The sequence below is a fragment of the Tachypleus tridentatus genome, chromosome 11 (assembly GCF_004210375.1).
Source record: "Tachypleus tridentatus isolate NWPU-2018 chromosome 11, ASM421037v1, whole genome shotgun sequence".
Taxonomy (NCBI): Eukaryota; Metazoa; Arthropoda; class Merostomata; order Xiphosura; family Limulidae; genus Tachypleus; species Tachypleus tridentatus.
The window spans coordinates 80,582,825-80,603,231 of NC_134835.1; the positions used below are offsets into that span (position 1 = coordinate 80,582,825).

Sequence of the window (20,407 nt, forward strand, 5' to 3'; positions counted from 1 at the left end):
TGATGGAATGTAAACAGATTTCTGTGGTACCAATTGACTCATTTCTGTCTCCTATTCACCCATTGTTTTGATTTATTTCGTATCACAGTGGACTATGTGCTAATTACCTAAAGAACCAGTACAACCGTTTCGTTAGAGATTTCAATCTACTTACTCTAACAGATAGCGATCAAGTCAGCAGGGAATTCGCAACCTACCTGTCTTTGTTGTTGAATTAGTTGTGTGGAACTGACATGGCTTAATCATGTGATCCACACTTCACTTGGATTTCCTGCTGCGCGCTGGAGATATTCGTCACACGTGTCACGAGAAAACAGCTGAATAAATATAACATTATCAACAGAAGCCAGGCAATCTTCAGTTGTCAAAATCTATCTATCTATCTATCAAGCAAGATAGCATAATATACAGTTTTAGAAAGAAAACAGTCCAATTCTGTGAAAATAATACATAAGGTTTCTATAACAACATTCCACGTGCTGTAGGTTCATTATTTATAAAAGGGTAAAGGAATTAATTGTCAAAATCTGTTTAATTTAAACATCCAAATCCATAACTCAATGTCAGGATGTTACAAATCTTTAGAGCAACGTAACTCTATTCATCGTGAATTTAATGAAACGAACATGAACTGTGATTTTTAACTGAAGAGTTTGATTATCTTGTCGGCTTATAAACCTGAACTAAGACGTCTGTGAACTTCATTATGTTTTCGGTCTATGAACTGAGTTACGTTCTCTGTCTATAAACTTGAATTAGGTTTGCGGTATATTAACTAAAATTATGTTGTCGGCATAGGAACCGCAATTACGTTATATAACAAAAATGCAAAGATGTTTCTACATATGTTTTTTTGACAAATCTCGAAATCTTCATTAGAGGCAATTTTGTTAGTTTAAGACAAAACCAGGTTGTTGTTATCAGCCCAGGGCGAATGTAAGATACGTAAAGTGGCAGAATCTAGTTGACTGAAAAAATAAGCAAACGACGTTATACCATAGAACTTTTCAAATGATTATTAATAGTATATAAACTACAACGGAAAATAATTTTATGTAAAAAACTTATGTAAAAAAGTACTTCAAGACTAACATTTAATATGCTGTTTTCTTCTTGGGCTTTAAACCTATTTCTAAGAATGTTTTCAAGAGAAGGCAGATAATTTTAAAATGAAATTGATGTTGGTGTTTTAGTTTTTCCCAAGTGTTTAGTACATAATACAAGATAATAATTTTATCCTTGCCTGAAAGATGAAGAATTATTAATGAAACAGATTTCAGTGTTCTTGACTAATCTGTTAGGATAATTATTCCACGAGTGTATTTTTTTGAAGAAACTTGATTTTTTTAAAAGAAATGTAAATGGCTGTACTGGTCTATGATTTTATAATTTCTTTTTAAACATGAACTGGGTGGTTTTGACTTGTAATTTAAGTATTTGTTAGCAAGTGTATTCTTTCTGCAAACTGTTTTAGACTAATATTTGTGATCAGTTTAACGTCCAGAAACTGCAGACATTTGGTTATTTCAAATTTAGATATGCAGTATAAAGCTTGGAGTTAAGTACCAGAATTTTTGTTTGAAGTGAAATGACGTCAACAAGTTAGTAAACATCACCACAGTTTTCTTGATTTACTTTATCGCGGGTTCGTCACGCCAAACATGCTCGCCATTTCAGCCGTGGGGCGTTATAGTGTTACGGTCAATACTACTATTCGTTGGTAAAAGAGTAGCCCAATAGTTGGTGGTGGATGATGATGACTAGTTGACTTCTCTCTAGGCCAGCCCATCATGGCCAGGTGACTAAGGCACTCGACCTGTAATATGAGGGTCATGGGTTCGAATCCCCGTTACACCAAACATGCTCGTCCTTTCAGCCGTGGGGGTGTTATAATGTTATGATCAATTCCACTATTCGTTGGTAAAAGAGTAGCCCAAGAGTTGGCGATGGATGGTGATGACTAGCTGCCTTCCCTCCAGTCTTACATGCTAAATTATGGACGGCTAGCGCAGATAGCCCTAGAGTAGTTTTGCGCGAAATTAAAAAAAAAAAGGATTTACTTTAATATTTCAACAAAGTTCATAATATATATTTATTTTCTGTATAAATGATTTAAAAGCATTCTAAATCACATTTGCTCGTAAACTTCTGAAAACTATGTTATCTTTAAACGCGAATACAAAAATACGAAATACCATGTATATTATGTAGCTGATTAGAGAAACAAGTGACTTTAAACTTGTTGAGTCCCAGTGAATGACAATTGTGTAAAGTAGTATACGCTTGGTATATGTGCGGCTACATTCATTAAACATATTATATATAAGTGAATGGAGCTCCCCATATCACCAGTTTTCACTCTATACAATTGGCTGATCGATAGGCTTTGGTGCAACCTGTATAAAATTCATTTATATAACTATTATCTGATAATTTAGGATAAAACGGAAAATCTGTAGCTGCCTGTCGGTAGAAAATTGGACTTGGAGATCAGCTCGACCGTTGCGCTTATTTGTGTGCTTCACTTTTATGAGATAAAATGAAATCCTGGAGATGCAATTTGCAGGTTGTAAGGTTGCTATGGGAACAGAATTGTACTGATGGTGGGCGCGTGATGTTGGGTTAGAGAATGTGTCACCACTTATTATGACACGTGATATTGTTTTAAATTTGTTCGTTTCAGTGCAACTTCGAAATTAATGGGACCATCTACAAAGATCGACTTTGTAGAGGCGAATGAGACATAGCTACTCGTTAAAATGATGAAACAATAGAAGATTAAATTAATTATATAGGCACTGCATGAAAAGAAATAGAAGCGTCACATCATAAATTTAATCAGTTTTCGAAAATAAGGATGTATGGATACAAAAGAAACAAAGAGCTGGCACTGCTATCATATCTTGATATTGAATTATCATGTAGACCCACTACTGATCTTTTGCGATTTCGCAAAACTCATAAAACATGAAAATGTTAAAAACAAAAGCTATGTCCGTGGAGAAAGATATGAATTCCTGGAGATAGAAACACGTCATCAATGTTTCTTTTATTTTCGTATCTTAACTGAGAGAAAAATATTTTAAGTTACCAATTTGACAAGTTTGAAGAATAAAATGGTTTAACACCAAAATCAAGAAATAAAACAAGATAAATCATTACAGCTGACCCACACCAAAATAATACCACATTACTCTTAGTAATAATTATATTTTTATCTAATGCCATCACTCCACTACGGGGCTGGCATGGCCAAGTGGTTAAGGTACTCGTTATCCGAGGATCATGGGTTCGAATCCCGGTGGCACCAAACATGTTCACCCCTTTTATCCGTGGGGGCGTTATAATGTGACGGTCAATTTCACTATTCGTTGATAAAATAGTAGCCTAAGAACTGGCGATGGGTGGTGATGTCTAGCTGCCTTTCCTCTAGTCTTACATTGCTAAATTAGGGACGGCTAGCGCAGATAGAATGGACTTATGACAAACTTTTAAGTACATAAAAACTAGTAGATTGATTCATACATTATAACGAGTTCCTTGAAAGGTACTAGCCTCCCGAATGCTTCAGGGATTGTTTTTATAATTTTGTTCTTAATGTATGCTATTTAGTATGAAATGCAAACTGACTCATTTACTGGTTTATAATTATTTTCACAGAAGCTAATTGTGTTTTCGTTCTGTTACTTGGTAAATCTGTATTCACTCATTAGGTATAACGCCTAAAACGGGTTTCGATAAATGTATTGAGAATAGCATAGATAGCCCACAGTGTAGCTTTGTGCTTAATAACAAACATGTGAAATCACTCATTAGATGTACATTTTCATGTGCATGTCTATCTCACTGTTGCAAATATCTGTAGTTATTTTCCACATCACGTTAAGTTGTACTACGCCATAATTATTTACGACCATGTGGCGCTTTCTTTTTGTGCTATACAAATATAGTTATTTCGTTGAAAACTCAGTTTTCTGAACAAATTACTTTTCTTCTGAATAATGAAACTGAAAAAGTAAAGTAAAACTTATATGGCATTTATTTCACGTTTTACTTTTACATTATCAAACAGACTGATTATTATACGCAAGTTATTTCTTTATCTGTACTTAGAGATATTCTTTTATTAATTCTTTCAAAACTGACTAAATCCCCAGAGGATTTTAACTGCTTGAAAATGAATTCCTAATAAGGAAAATGTTAGCAGTAAGTTCTTATTAATTCTAACAACGTGAGATGTCATTACACGATTTTATCAGCCAACACTCGAAAGTTGTTACTCGCTTTTGCAATTCTTAGCAAGGAGAAAGAGAGAGTTAAAAACAAATTTTATATCAGTATAAGACTCATGTAATTATAATCAGTAACGTTGTTTTTGAGTTAGACACTGTATATGTATGTCAGTTTAATTAACATACTCACAATATTGTTTCTACATATGCAAGTACGTAAGGCACAACATTCCGTGATCCAGTTGTTCACATTATTCTATAAGAATGTTAAGCCTTTACTTTTGAAAGTTTTAATAATTAGAGATATAAACATGTTTCCACAAACTACATTTTAGTTTGTGTTCTTGCTCAATGAAGAAAAAACGGTATCAATGGGGTCTGAAATACAAGAACTGGACGCAAGAACAATGGAGGAGGGTGTTATTCAGTGACGAGGCTCATTTCTTCGTACAGGGTCAAAAAAGTCTGCATGTTCGCAGATCTCCAGGTAAGAAACTTCGAGAACCTCACATCAGTTAGTTCGTATAACATCCCTTGAAGAAGATGTTTTGGGGCTTTTTCAGCTACTATGGCGTCGGAGGCTTACATATCGTAGAAGGTATGATGCGAGGACCACAGTACATCGAAGTTTTGCAGAGAAAAGTCGTTCCAGAATTGAAAAAGAGATTTCCAGATGGATCTGGCATTTTTCAGCAAGATCTGGCTCCGTGTCACACATCGAAACTTGTGAAGAATTTAATAATTACAACGCGAATAAAGGTGCTGGACTGGCCTGGAAACTCTCCGGACTTAAATCCTATTGAAAATCTTTGGGCGATTTGTAAAGAAAGACTTCAGGGAAAAGACTGTACTACGAAAGATAAGCTAATTGAGGCCATAATTGAGGTGTGGTACCGCGATCCAAAAATTAGTAAAGATTGCAGTCAACTCGTGGACTCGATGCTAAAGCGGATTAATGATCTTCTGAAAAATAAAGGCGGTCATATCATGTATTAATTTGTGAGTAATTTTTGGATTCTCAAAAATAAAACGCAAAAAATTGAAAAATTGTAATTTTCCGTCTTGTTTCAATTAATTTGCACAAGGGTGTAGTATTTATGTTTTCCTTTTGAGAATGACATTAGTGTTTATGTTATTTTCTGAGGAATGACACTATATTCTATGTTATACTCCCCCTCCCGAGGATGACATTAGTGTTTATTATTCATTCTCCGATTTGCTTGTGAACTCACCTCACTATATGTATATAAATACTTTTGTGTATCTGTTTAAAATTTGGTTTTGAAAACCCACATATAGGATCTGTGAAAAATTTTTTGTGTAATTTTAGTGTTCTCGCCATCTTTGGAAGAACCTTGTTAACGAGCCGGGGAACATTTTTGTTGAATAAAAAAAACTACTCAAGCCAATTTTGCTTAATTTGAACAAAAATTTTCGAACATTTTTATTGGTTAAAAAGTATAATTTTTTCATACAGTTTTAGCGTTGGGGCTGAGAAAAGTGATTTATAGTGGTGAGGTGACTGAAATCCGTCAGACCATCACAAGCTTAATAATGAAACACAAGAAACTTGGAAGTCTCCAAAGTATTCAGGAACCGTTTTGAACTACCTTTGTGAATACTGTATAGCAAGCCGACTACAATATTATGCCTGCAGCTGCTTTTAAAATGTTACGCTCTGCTCATCCCACTGCAGACTATCGTGATGCTTCAACCTTCCATTCTGAATCGCAGGTGAAATCGTTCGTATTTCAATTGAAAGCTGAAGCTAAATATAAAAAGGTGATATCAGAAGCGAAAAATGTTGACAGCTGCTTAATTAATGATGCTGAGAAGAATGTGACTTTATTATTATATATACTGAATTTACTATCAGCGACTAGACCTTAGTACTAGCTTTGTTTTGTTTGTTTGTTTGTTTTGGAATTTCGCACAAAGCTACTGTGCTAGCCGTCCCTAATTTAGCAGTGTAAGATTAGAGGGAAGGCAGCTAGTCATCACCACCCACCGCCAACTCTTGGGCTACTCTTTTACCAACGAAAAGTGGGATTGACCGTCACAATATAACGCCCCCACGGCTGGGAGGGCGAGCATGTTTGGCGCAACTCGGGCGCGAACCCACGACCCTCAGATTACAAAGCGCACGCCTTAACGCGCTAGGCCATGCCAGGCCCTAGTACTAGCTAGTATGAAGATTTGTGGAAGCTGTATTTCACTTTAACAAAAATATAATTGATAAAAGAAAACTTGTCTCGAAATGATACGTTCAAAACCACCCTTTGTCGAACTTTCCGGATTAAACTAATTTTTAATATTCAACAAATTGAATATTAAGTCCCTTGAGGGACTTTATAAAATGGAAATTGTTACTTTAAAAAACAGTAGGTAAACACTATTAAATTGATCAAGAAATAAGTAGCTCTAAGTGTAACACGGTACCTCGAACATTACTTTTAAAAATACAATTATCTTTCATATAACTATAGTTATTATCCAGAAATAAAAGTACAAGTTCACGTACATACTTTTCGTAACACTTTATTATATAACCCAATGTGAAGTAAAAAATTGTGTATTTTTTTAAATTTTAATCTCCATATTCTTATTCCTAAAAACTTTTCTAATTTCATTTCTTGAAGCTCTGTTTGTTTTTGATACCACTGGCGTTTCTTACTGTATTTAATAGATGATTGAATATATATATATATATGTCAGTTTTCTTTATTAACCTTACAGAATATCATTTGAAGGTAATAAAAATACAAACAACCTGAGAAGTTGCTTAAACTGTTACTCTGCGAATGTTGGAATGGTTTTAGACCTATGATCATGTTATAGATAAACATACGTAGGTTCTGCAAATAATCCTTTCTGTAATAGTGCTTGTAAAATACCTGCAAACCGTGGTCCGTAATTAAAGTGCTATGGACCCTAAGCTAGCAGGAACAATATCTTCGTCCGCAGAGTTGAGATTAAAGTTGCGAAAGAAAGTCCTCCAACCCGAAACACCAATCAGAATATTTCTTGTTACAGTTAGCAATACAATAAACAAGAATCACAAGCCAATCGCTCACAAGATTCCAGACAAATTTGTTTTATGTTTGAATTTTTGTCAAAGAAACAGGAATCACATCAGTTCAGTGTGACCACTGATACAGGTTCAAAGGGTTTTTTTTTCCTTTGCATTTAAACGAGATTTTGATGGTTGTAGAGCCAAGATATTAGCCGGCTTATAGGAAGCTGCACAAGAGAAATGGGAGGGAACATTAGCATGGCTATTCTCTAGAAGGAACTTGATCTATTGTAAGTAACATTACGGGATCATGGAAAAATACACAAAGATAAAAGATATACCATGATCACAGGAAGAATACAGTTTTCAGTATTGGTCGGTTGAACTAAACCATCTTTTCCATAAGATGTAAATGGCCGTATTCATAATCAAATGGTGATATTATGGTCTTTAATAATACTAAAATGTTGTTTTCCCTAAATGCGGATAGATTACTTTGTACATATATATATTTTTCCATTCAAGTACAATTTCACAATAAAGAAGATGGAAGGGCGATTTTATCTCTCGTTTGTCAAATTAATTAAACCATATTTATAATCTTTATCACGTTTTATCTTTATGAGATTTTTACTCTATTGCTAGTTCATTTTAGTGCACTCTACCTTCTACAAATACTAAGATAGTGTGCATGATACCTTGTGGATATTCACACCTGTAGCCTTTCTCCCTTCGTTTTAGTGATCAGTAGAGAAAACAATCTCTTTTCTGATTGGGTGAACTTTACGATGAAGGTATTAGCTGCTTACTCTGTTTCGTAATAAAGAAGAAGCTGCATTCTTTGTCCTTTGTCGCGCACGTGCCAGCTTTCGTTCGCTTGGTTTGACTTTTATTTTGATGGAGGATAATTATTAAAGATAACTAATAAGGTATTCTGATGGCACTGGAATGTTGTAATGTCAGAGGAAAACAACTCTGTTTGAGGGTTTTATAACTAATTGGATTATATTGACTGTCTACCACTCCTAATTTCATAGAAAGCTTAAATCCAAGATGAACGATCTCGATTTCTTCCAGTCATATAGTGTCAACGTCCTCTTTCCAGTTTTCGTGTCATGTGTTTCAGTTTTCTCTTTCTGTGTTTAATATGAAAAACAGTGAATTAATTTAGCTGCAATGGGTGTTTGACATTTCATTTCAAAAGCGAACCTATTCAGCCAGATCCTTAAACTTCAAGTTATTGCAGTCACCTTTCCAAGAGACTAAGCAATCAGCCATTTTGTGCATAAAGTAACTTTCTTGGCCGAGGTTGTCTTTATCAGTTAATGAGTCACACAAAAAATCTTCAAACTTGCAAATCTATTACAGTTGTGGTTCACGTCTCACCATATTAATCCAATATTTTATCTGTATATAATATTTTTGGAAATTTAAAATTCGAATTTATGTATACGAAATGATACGATAAACCAACGGTTGATTTCTTTATCCGCCAGTTTACTACACAGGAAATATATCTTACAACCTGTGATCCGCTTTTGAAGGAAAAAAAAACAAGTATTTTATCTTCCCGCAATGTTTATCTATACGTGAAAACCGAATCTTGCCAAAATTTACAATGGTCACGTCTGTGGTTGTTGACTGACATTAAGATAAATGATCTTATAAAAAAATACTTTATTCTTTGTATTAGCCATATCGCTCGTACTTCTGAGACGTATAAATGTTTATTTAACCTGTTTCTGCTCTCTACTGCAAACTCGACACATTCTTCGAACATAAAATGGTCTCATGGAAAATTTTCACGGAAACAGGAATACATAATGGCTAACGGAAGGTTGGAGACGACAAGAAGTTACGTGTCATTTACTTGGTCTCACCAAGTGTAATTTGTTCTTTCTCTTCTGTAGTACGATCGTCTCTGCTCTGGTTTCTGATTCGCTTTTCCTCTCAATTCACCCAATAGGAAAGAGTGTAGTTTACAAAGCACTCAGCCTCTTATTTCCGGCGATTTTAGCCTTCAGGAAGTTACAGTGCGTGGACGAAATTAACAAATCCTGTAAAAACCTATAAACGTACCACTGGTGGTGGATCAGTAACATTAGGCTTGTGAAAACTGAAACATCTCGAAGCATAAATGCTGACGTAAAATACATCAAATGATCAGAGAAATAGAGCCAAGTGTTATACTTTTTTATTAAATAATCCTCAAAGTTATTTATCGAATACACTGCTTATGTAATAAAATATTCGTTAGAGAAAAAAACAAATAAAATAGTTTTTTTAGAGTAAGCTTCATGGTTTGTTTGTCTTTGAATTTCGCGCAAAGCCACACAAGGGCTATCTGCGCTAGCCGTCCCTAATTTAGCAGTGTAAGACTAGAGGGAAGGCAGCTAGCTTTATCATCCACCACCAACTCTTCGATTAATCCTTTACCAACGAATAGTGGGATTTATTTTCACATTATAACACCTCTACGGTTGAAACGGCGAACATGTTCGGTGTGAAAGGGTTTTGAGTCCCCTAACCACCTGGCCAGGCAGTGCCCAAGCTCCATGAACTGTATCCTTTGTTTGTAGCTAAATACAGAGATAAAGAGATAGCGCTGTGTTCGCCACGGGTATCGAAATCTGGATTCTAGGGTTATACGTTTGCAGACTTATCTCTGTGTCACTGGCGGCTTACCCTTACCCTTGGAGGTAAGAATAAATATAAAACGTTTTTATTCTTTCTTTTCTGTTATTTTACAAAGTTTTAAAAGCTTGAGTTGGTTCGTATATATAATAATTATTAAATTAATGCTGGAACTTTGAAAGTTTCACAAGTGAGCGTATTTGGTTAAAGTATTAAGCAGGAAAGCCTGTATGGTGCTTCTTTTATCAAATAAAAACATCATTTTCTTATTAACACATATTTGAAAACTTTATAAGTATGTGGTGATGTATTGTTGTATTTCTCCCCTGGAGGAGACTTGTCAATCAAAGCATCACTGAAGCATTGTGAAATGGACGTGACCTTCACTGCTCAGATACACTTTGGACTCTGGATGTTATTTATATTTCTAAAATAACAAAAAGTTAAATTTCTTCCACAAGAATATTCTCCCCACTCTCGTCACCTTCGGTATATTACAAGCACTATCAGGTGCCTTTTACCTTTTTGTCTTCACATTTTACGAAATGAGGTTATAAACAAATCTATGGACTACCTCGTAGACTTCCAGTCATTCAGGGTTTACCTTTGTGCCATAAGGACCATCAAACCGCTCCTACCTAGTTTTCAGACTGGTGGTCAGCACGATGTATGTGTCCGTTTATTGATGTCCCATGCTTGGTATAGTTAAAGGTAGTAGAATCCTGATAACTGTTGAAAGAACCAGTTTAACACCTTCTTTATTTCACAAGTATTTTCAATTGTCATTTTCTTGTTGGGTCAACTGTAGTCAGCGGACAGTTTTACCTGGAGGCAGGATTTCTCAAACTAATGATAAACTCTGATGGCAAATAAGTTTGAAGAATTCTCCCAAGATCTTGGTTCTTCTGCTTAAAGAAATATATCATTTAATAATGAAAAGCCTTTTAAAACTAAGGAGAAAACAGCCATATTTTTGTTAAGGTATCTAGTGACTAATACAAAAATAAAATATTCTTCCAAAATTTAATAGAAAATGTTGTTTCAAGCTATGTATTATCTAACAGCAAATCATTCTTCTGATTTTAAAGGAAAGAGACATCAACTTCCCGTGATAGCACGCATTATTTAATACCATGTTTTTCCGGACTGAACTGGAGGATTACCTATAATGCGTCTATGTGCAACAGGTAATGTCCTCTTTTTTGAAATAATGGTTAAGTATTACCCAGTGGAGCTGAAATGTCATCTTATAATTGTATTCAGTCGGTATTTTTTGCTTATTAACAATATTCGTATTTGAAATAATGGTTAAGTATTACCCAGTGGAACTGAAATGTCATCTTATAATTGTATTCAGTCGGTATTTTTTGCTTATTAACAATATTCGTATTTTATGAGATCATGTTTCTTTTGAGAGCAGCTATGTCAACATTCACTTGTCAACTTTCTATGAATAAGCTAATGCTTCAGTCTACGACTTTCAATTGCAATCTTTAACACAAAGATATACAAATATATTGAAAGTGAGTTTATCAAGGGTATCGCCATACGGTATGTGGTCCAACGGAATTTCTGTGGTGCCACTTTATTTAACATTTTTTTTTAAAGAATATAGTCATTGACACTAAGATGTGGCTATAAACCAATGAAGTTATGGCCATTGAACCTTCACCAACTTCACACTCATGCTTACAATACCAGAAGACACGTCCAGCTTCATTGCAAAGTTTTTTTTTATGTCAAAAGATTATTATTATTTTAACCCTAGTCTTCATTCTGCACATATGAGAGCTGCTTCTGATTGGATTGAAGTTTCAAAGCCTACTGACTACCTAAATATTCCGTTATGCGAATTTATCCACTTCCTTGGGTCATGGCCCGGCATGGCCAGGTGGGTTAAGGCGTTCGGCTCGCAATTCGAGGGTCGCGGGTTTGAATCCCCGTCGCACCAAACATGCTCGCCTTTTCAGCCGTGGGGGCGTTATAATGTGACGGTCAAATCTCACTATTCGTTGGTAAAAGAGTAGCTTAAGAGTTGGTATTGGGTGGTGATGACTAGCTGCCTTCCCTCTAGTCTTACACTGCTAAATTAGGGACGACTAGCGCAGATAACCCTCGAGTATCTTTGCGCGAAATTCAAAAAACAAACAGACTAACAAACAGACCTATGGGTCATTAAATACTTTATTTTTCCCACATGGCTTTAAAACATCTAACATTCTTTTTGTATGAATATTTCTCTTTGTATAAGTTACACATCTCTCCTGCCATCAATTATCTTGGAGTTCTTTATAAAAACAAACAGTTAGATTCCTGCTGTTTATTACATGATATTTGCAAAGAAACAGTAGCTAATTTAGATGCGTTTCATGTTTAGTAAATTACAGCCTTCTTGAAAAGTCCATTTCTCAATGGTATGTTATTAGTGACCGAAGTTGCTATACAAGTAATAATGCAACTTTGGGTGTTGCATTAGCTAATCTAGATGCGTTTCATGTTTGGTAAATTACACCTTTCTTAAAATTTTCACATAAAATGACAATATAAATGCAGTTAGTTATTTCTAACGTAAGGATGCCTTAAATGTTAACTTCATAAGCGCTCGAGATACATAAGTTAAATCATCGACTCAGAAACTTCAGCGCTCAGACATAGTCATCTGTAGTTAATGAACAGAGGAGGGCAACAGATAGTAGCACCTACTGTCTACGCGGCTATTCTTAGCTGAACAGTAGGATTGATTATCAGAATGATAACATACTCATGGCTAAAAGCGTGGATCGTGTTTAGCGAAATATCACAACTCGAACAGTGGGTTATCTAACTCTCTGTCTATTGAGCTAACCGTTACGTCAAGCCAGCAAAGATAAATTTAGAAGATGTAGATCTCATAAAATTAAAGTGTATGATTATTTAACGATCTCTTAAGGTGACTTTTATGATTGTTTAAATTTTAATTAAATCACAAAGTTTGGGTTCTATTGGAATTTCGTGTAGAGTAAGAAAACCACGTTTTCAATATGCTGACATTTTTAAATACAGAATGACAAATTTATATCAATATCCCAACAATATTTGTTTTCCTAGAATTATGTAAAGATATGTTTTTGAAGATACAGTGTTCTATAGTTTGAAACGAAAACTGAATTGGTTAATTATAATTAAGCTTAACTTTTAAAAATACCCTTCTTTGGATTGAAAGGATTTATAATAAATAAACGTTATCGACTAACTACTAAAAGGTAAGTAATTTTTTAGATTATCAACTTGTTTGTAATATCAGTTATATTTTCATTTGCAGATTTAAATATGTAAACTATCTGCAATTAAAAAATCCACAGCCCTAGTTTAATTATCACTCATATTCTATTGTGGAATTATACATTAAAGATGGATAACGTGAGCAGTTTCGAATATGAATGTGTGTGTGTGTTTGCATGTTTGAGCTCAGCTGTAATTAGAGTAAAACGATTTTATTTTCATTTTACGTGTCTTTATTGGTAAAAACAAAACCTGCTCACCCTTAATGTGACGGTCAATGCCACTATTCGTTGGCAAAAGAGTAGCCCAAGAGCTCGAGGTGGATGGTGATGACTGCCTGCCTTCCCTTTAGTCTTGCAATGCTAAATTAGGAAAGGTTAGCGCAGATAGCCCTCGTGTAGCTTTGCGCGTAATTCAAAACAAAACAAACCAAAGTGACCCTGTAAAGTTAAACAAATTTGATAAAACAGTGCGTTACTGTTACAGTACAGAGGGTAAAATACAAACCTTGCAACGTAATTATCGAAAAAAAAAGAAAAATATTTTAACTTTAATGGACTTTTAATAAAGATTCTTCATTAAATACATACAAAATATTATTATAATACATTCACCTACGTATTGAAAATCCACTTATATATAGAAAGACGTATCAGTCTTCTCTGCAGGTGTTGCATAAAACAACATGAAATTATTATTTACTTTTCTAAAACAAAAGTTCGTTTTTTTTGCTCATTTGTGACCTTGCATAAAAGATCTAGTTGTAATAAGGTTTGTGGTCTGTTTTAGCGCAAAACTACACAACAGAACACGCGTGTTTTGCCCCTCACGGAGAATTGAACCTAAGATTTTAGCGTTGTTACTCCGTAAACTCACCACTGTACCTCCTCCTTAGTTTTGAACCAAAAGACTGGGAGGAAGACAGCCAGTCAACACCACTTACAGCCAGTCAACACCACCCACAGCCAGCTCTTGTGCTAACCTCGAATAATGGGATTTAGTCGTCATGCCAGAACGCTAATAATTTGTCATGTTTTTTTAAGATTCAAAACTTTCAAAAGTAATTGAAAATAAAATAGTTTCACTTCATGCAGTGATTATAGAACATTATCAAATCTCTTATTTTAGCGTTGTAAATCCGTAGACTTACCATTGTACCAGTGGGAGACTAATGGTGAATGTAAAAACAGTTAACACGACAATAATCACAAGTCAGAGAGTACGAAATGTTGTCACAATTAATATAAAATAATATTCTAGTGTATATTCTCAACTCGTCGAATTGTTGAAATCAACAATCATCTCATGATATAAGAATTATAAAATAACTGTTGAACAACAGAGTCAATGGAATATTGCAATATAAACGTTGTTACAATGATATAAATTACAATTAATATATGATATATTTATAACCGACGCAGTATCAACATTAGAGATGCCCGATATGGCCAGGTGGTTAAGGCGCTTGACTCGTAATTTGCGGGTTCAAATCCCAGTCACACCAAACATGCTCACCCTTTCAACCGTGGGGGCGTTATAATGTGACGGTCAATCCCACTATTCTTGGTAAAACAGTTGTCCAAGAGTTGACGGTGGGTGTTGATGACCGGTTGCCTTTCCTCTGGTCTTACACGGCTAAATTAGGGATGGCTAGTTCAGATAGCCCTCGTATAGCTTTGCGCGAAATTCAGAAACAAACAAATCAACATTAGCATATTTTTCAAGATAAATATTAAAGACACGCTTTGTTACTACTAGAACAAGCATTATTTAATCAACGGCCTGGCATGGCCAAGCGCGTAAGGCGTGCAACTCGTGCGGGTTCGCGCCCGCGTCGCGCTAAACATGCTCGCCCTCCCAGCCGTGGGGGTGTATAACGTTGAATCAATCACACTATTCGTTGGTAAAAGAGTAGCTCAAGAGTTGGCGGTGGGTGGTGATGGCTAGCTGCCTTCCCTCTAGTCTTACACTGCTAAATTAGGGACGGCTAGCACAGACAGCCCTCGTATAGCTTTGTGCGAAATTCCAAAACAAAACAAACAAACAATTTAATCAAGTGATAATTACATTTTTGGTAATAACATAATAAAACTAGGATTGAACTCCACATCCATCAAGAATAAGTAAAAATGTAAGGCAAATATCAGCGTAGTTATTAACTTCGTAATCTGTCTTATATTTTACATTTAAAATTAAGATAATATGGAACGATTAATTGAAGTTGTAGGTTGACAAAACATTATTTTACTCCATTGACCATGGGTTATTTAAAACATAGGATTGGCTTCACGAATTCACTTATCTACAGAAAACATGATTAGTTTGAGCCACCCATGTATATTCGAACAAAAATAGCTGATTTCAAAACTTATCTGAGTTAAATAAAGTTTGACAAAACAGTGCCTTAATAACCTAGTACACTTTGTTGTACGAGCAAACATAACATCAGGTTTCAGAAACTCACGTTCTTATATACGTACAAATAGAAAAAAACCTAAAAATTTCAAATGTAAACTGCTTTAAATCTCATCTTAAGTGTATCCTACAATCTACATGTGGTCATTAACCACAGAAGTCTGAAATCCAGTAAGATTCTTTCTAACTAAGAACTGTTATTTTTTTAAATTTAAAAACAATGTGTGTTGGGTACTGAACGTTACCTACAGGGCTGAATTCTACAACTTTTGGAAGGGAATCGCAGTAATTCACTCGATAGCATTAGTTGAAACAGACAATAGGTCTCTCTCAAGACGATAAGACGGTTCTGACACGTGCATCTGTTAAGGCCGCTTCCCTGCAGAGTAACGCCATCAGTATCGGATTTTAAAATTATCTCTCCGTGAGTCCTCATCACCTAGATAAACTACAATATTTCACTTTCTTTGTAGAATGAAAAACAACTCCTTAGGTATCGTATCTATGGTAACCAATGTAAACTCGACACCGATACTTAGCAAATTTACTTCTCGTTGCTGAACTTTAGTAGTGCTTGTTTCAATACTTAGGTTTATTTTCACTTAACGTTCACATACTGAATTTAAACGAAAACACAACCTAATGATAAAAACAACTCCTTAGCTATCGTATCTATGGTAACCAATGTAAACTCGACACCGATACTTAGCAAATTTACTTCTCGTTGCTGAACTTTAGTAGTGCTTGTTTCAATACTTAGGTTTATTTTTCACTTAACGTTCACATACTGAATTTAAACGAAAACACAACCTAATGATAAAAACAACTCCTTAGGTATCGTATCTATGGTAACCAATGTAAACTCGACACCGATACTTAGCAAATTTACTTCTCGTTGCTAAACTTTAGTAGTGCTTGTTTCAATACTTAGGTTTATTTTTCACTTAACGTTCACATACTGAATTTAAATGAAAACACAATCTAATGATATAGATATAAAACATCTTGTAGAACTTTTATTCTTACTTAAAATGCGTAGAATTTTCTAATATTTCTACCATGCTACAACATGCATATATATATAAGAACGATACAACTGTTCCTTACAAATGCTTGATTTTTGAAAAAATAAAACCCTTAAAACAATCAGATATATAAGCTGTTGGTTGTCTGCTACATGGCCAGGCGATTAGAGCGCTCAACTTGCAGTTTATATGTCGCGCGCTCGAATCCCCGTAACCGAACCTGCTAGCTTTTCCAGCCACGAAGGTGAGGAATGTGACAGTCAATTTGAATATGTTTTGATAAAAGAATAGCTCAAGAGTTAGAGACAGTTATTGTAATAGACTAGCTACCATCTTTCTAGTCTATCACTGCTAAATTACAGACGGTCAGAACAGATATCTCTCGTGTTGTTTTGCGCGAAATTCAAAACAAATTAAACCAAGAGCCTCTGTTTCATAAGCATAAAAAACATTACATTCTACTAACACACACAAAAATCTCTACAAAAACTAAATTATATAAGTACTTTATCTTAATAAAACTGTTGTTTAAGAGTTTATTGTACAACCATCCTTTACATTTGTTATTGTAAACAACCTTAAGAAACTGGTGGATGATTATAATTATAATTACTGTATTTCCTATACAACCTATCCCTACATTACACCTTACTTGCAAATTTTACTTATGAAGATATTTTTTACTGTTAAAATAAAACGACATACTCAACACGAAGAGAATGAACATAATATTTATTCAACCCACGGTAAACACGAGACTTACCTACTAGTCTTCCCAGTTCGTGAGATTGTAGATAGAGATTGAAAAATCCTGAAGACAGTGACACCCAGTGGATCAGTAGTATCATTAACTGTTGTCTCATTTTGACAGTAAACTTTAAGCTGATGTTCGATTTTGTCGAGGTAGATTCGGAAATGTAGATTCTAAAACATTATAATTTCAGCAAAACCACCAGAGAATTGAACTAGCGAAATTGTTTGTTACTCCTATGATAAATTTCCTTTGGCATGGATTGTTCTGTTACTTTTTTTGTTCGGCCATTGTATTTCTAAATTTTCAACATTAATTACAACGTATCTGAGCTTTCTCTTTTCGGAAAGCTAATAAAGTTAACAATGAAATTGAGCACGCTGGTGGTTTTCAATGTGTAATATTTCGCCCGTTGTACTGACACTGATGGATATTTTTAACGCATTTTAGCTAAAATTTTCCGAAGAATGTCAAATAGTTCTTGCTCATTATAAGTAACGTTTCTAACTCTCATCTTCAATAAACAGTTTTTGTGTAAGAAATCGTATAAATGTTTGAAAAGTTCTGACATTTTCAGACTTACCTGCACCTAACACTCGAATGAAAATTCTTCGCTTACCGCTTTCAACGTCATTTAAAAGCGAAATCATCTTCGCACTAGCGACACGGTGCGGATTAAAATGGAACACGGTGCAAAAGTTGATCGCACGTGAAGACAGTGTCCAGTGGTTATGTTGAGCACAATCGCTCTGTAGCATCCTAAGAACAAGCAGCCTAGCCACTGAGAAAAAACAAACTTTACGAATAAACCTATTGATTGAAGGAAAACAGTAATCGCTTTAAAGTAATTAAATACATTTGATTTAAAAAGATGTTGTAAAGTGAACACAGGAAGCTAACCTATAACATTTATATTACAAAAGCAACCTTATCGCTTATTAAAGTTTTATGATCTAAAATTAATAACCTGGTAGCTTACTGACATGTTCTAAACTTAGAATAATAACTTGCTAACTGAATGACATGCTGTACGCTCGTAGAGAACAATAACCTGCTAGCTGAATAACATGTTCTACGCTCGTAGAGAACAATAATCTGCTAGCTGAATGACATGTTGTACGCTCGTAGAGAACAATAACCTGCTAGCTGAATGACATGTTGTACGCTCGTAGAGAACAATAACCTGCTAGCTGAATAACATGTTGTACGCTCAAACTATAGTAACAATTATTTGGTGCTTTTTGAAAACAAAACTTATCTTATCATCCATTACACAGATATTTGTGTGTTTAACGTGTTTTATATGTTTGTACAGCAGTTTCTTAACTTCATATTTGTGATTAAGATACGAAAAATAGGATTGGTACAGTTTTCCATAACGATAATCGCTTCCTGTAGGCGGACTGTTGGTGTGACTTCTAAAATTAACAACATTTACGAGTTTAAAAACACCTGTTAGCAACAAATAATTTTAGATCTTCCATACTAAAAAAAATTGTATCCATCTTAATAGAAAAAAAAAACTGTTTTCCTGCCTTGTTATAACCACGGCAACCTAAGCCACCTAGCAGGAAAAATACAGAGCAATGGTCTAATGAAATGGATAATTTTGTCAAAGAGTTCACATTGATGGTGTCTGTTTGCAATATAACACATTCACATAGCTGAACAGGGCATATATTTCTTGGCATCTTTTGGGTTTACCTTTACTATTTTTGAAAGAGCTTATATCCTACAAAGCTGTGTGAAGCAAGAGATGTAAGACCTGTGGGTATCTCAAATAATATTACTGTTTCCGGAGGTGTTCAGATTCGTATGCTAGAGTCATGTATATATTTGTATGGCTGTTATAATTGTGGTAAACTTTATATCCACAGCTTATAAAACACCTACGGATAAAGTATTTATACATCTTTGTAAAACAGATACGATCTGGCAGACACCTAGAGATTTCTGAAAAAAACAGTAGCGTGGGTTTTGTAATGCACTTTGTTTTCTATTGATTTTTTTTAAAATTTCGCTCAAAGCTACTCGATTGCTATCTGCGCTAGACGTCCATAATTTAGCAGTGTAAGACTAGAAGGAAGGCAGCTAGTTATCACCACCCACCGCCAACTCTTGAGCTACTATTTTACAAACAAATACTGGGTTTGACCGTCAAATAATAACGCCCCCTTAGCTGAAAGGGCGAGCATGTTTAGTGCGACGGGGATACGAACCCGCTACCCTCACATTACGAGTCGAATGCATTAACCTTCCTGCCCATTCCGGGCGCTGTTTAATATTAAAATGCATTATAAATGCAAGAAATATCGTATTTGTATCTCACAACGACTGGTAAGTGTATTATTAACGTTTTAAAACGTTATTCTCTGCTTATCAATACAAGTGTTAATACCCATACCAGCCATTCTGAGATACATTTTTATTTCAAGTTGATTTCTCGTCGTGAAGAAATATCGTATTTATTGAATTAAAATTTTAAATATGTTAAATCAAGATTATTGTTGGGCTTAAAGAATTATACACATTACTATTATTGTTAACTTACATTTAAAGGTTTTTTTTTTTTTCTCTGTTTAACGAAATCGGTAGAGTACGTAAACTGATTTTAAATACGACTCTCTATCTTAAGATCCAACTGAAGTGGTTCCGAAGGCTACGCTCTCCTCGGCTTCAAAATCTACAGTTACAAGATATGCTTGGTGGATAGCACTCATTTCCATGTGTCTTATTGCTTTGTGGTAAGTTACATGTTATCTTCAATTTCCTTATAATTAAAGTATGTGGGACACAGGAATTAATCATTTGATGATATTGGGTTGGGAGAACATCTGACCTCAAAATCCAATTATCTTTTAACTCAACAGTAAAATTCGGTGTTCATTTTTTTGCTCTCCAAATTTGAACAATAACTTGCTAGATGAATGATATATTTCGAGTTTAAAATACACAAATACACCTGTTGTAATATATCATTCATAATGATAAAAGATAGAAAAACAAGTCTTGCACGTTCCCTGGTGGCTCAGCAGCAAGTGTGAGGAATTATAACGCTAAACATCGGGTTTCG

The 20,407-nt window shown here is 34.8% G+C and overlaps 1 protein-coding gene across 2 annotated transcripts in view; it reads right to left on the reverse strand.

Moving 5' to 3' along the window:
- Positions 1-17,943, reverse strand: part of LOC143232583 (tyrosine-protein kinase RYK-like) — a 164,000-nt gene extending 146,057 nt beyond the window's left edge. The window contains exon 1 of one of the 2 annotated variants that reach the window (XM_076468186.1): positions 17,347-17,943. In XM_076468186.1, coding sequence (XP_076324301.1) covers positions 17,347-17,446 — 100 coding nt within the window. In that variant the 5' untranslated portion in view covers positions 17,447-17,943. The remainder of the gene's footprint in view (positions 1-17,346) is intronic. The other variant, XM_076468184.1, reaches the window with a different exon arrangement.
- Between the last annotated feature and the right edge of the window lie 2,464 nt (positions 17,944-20,407).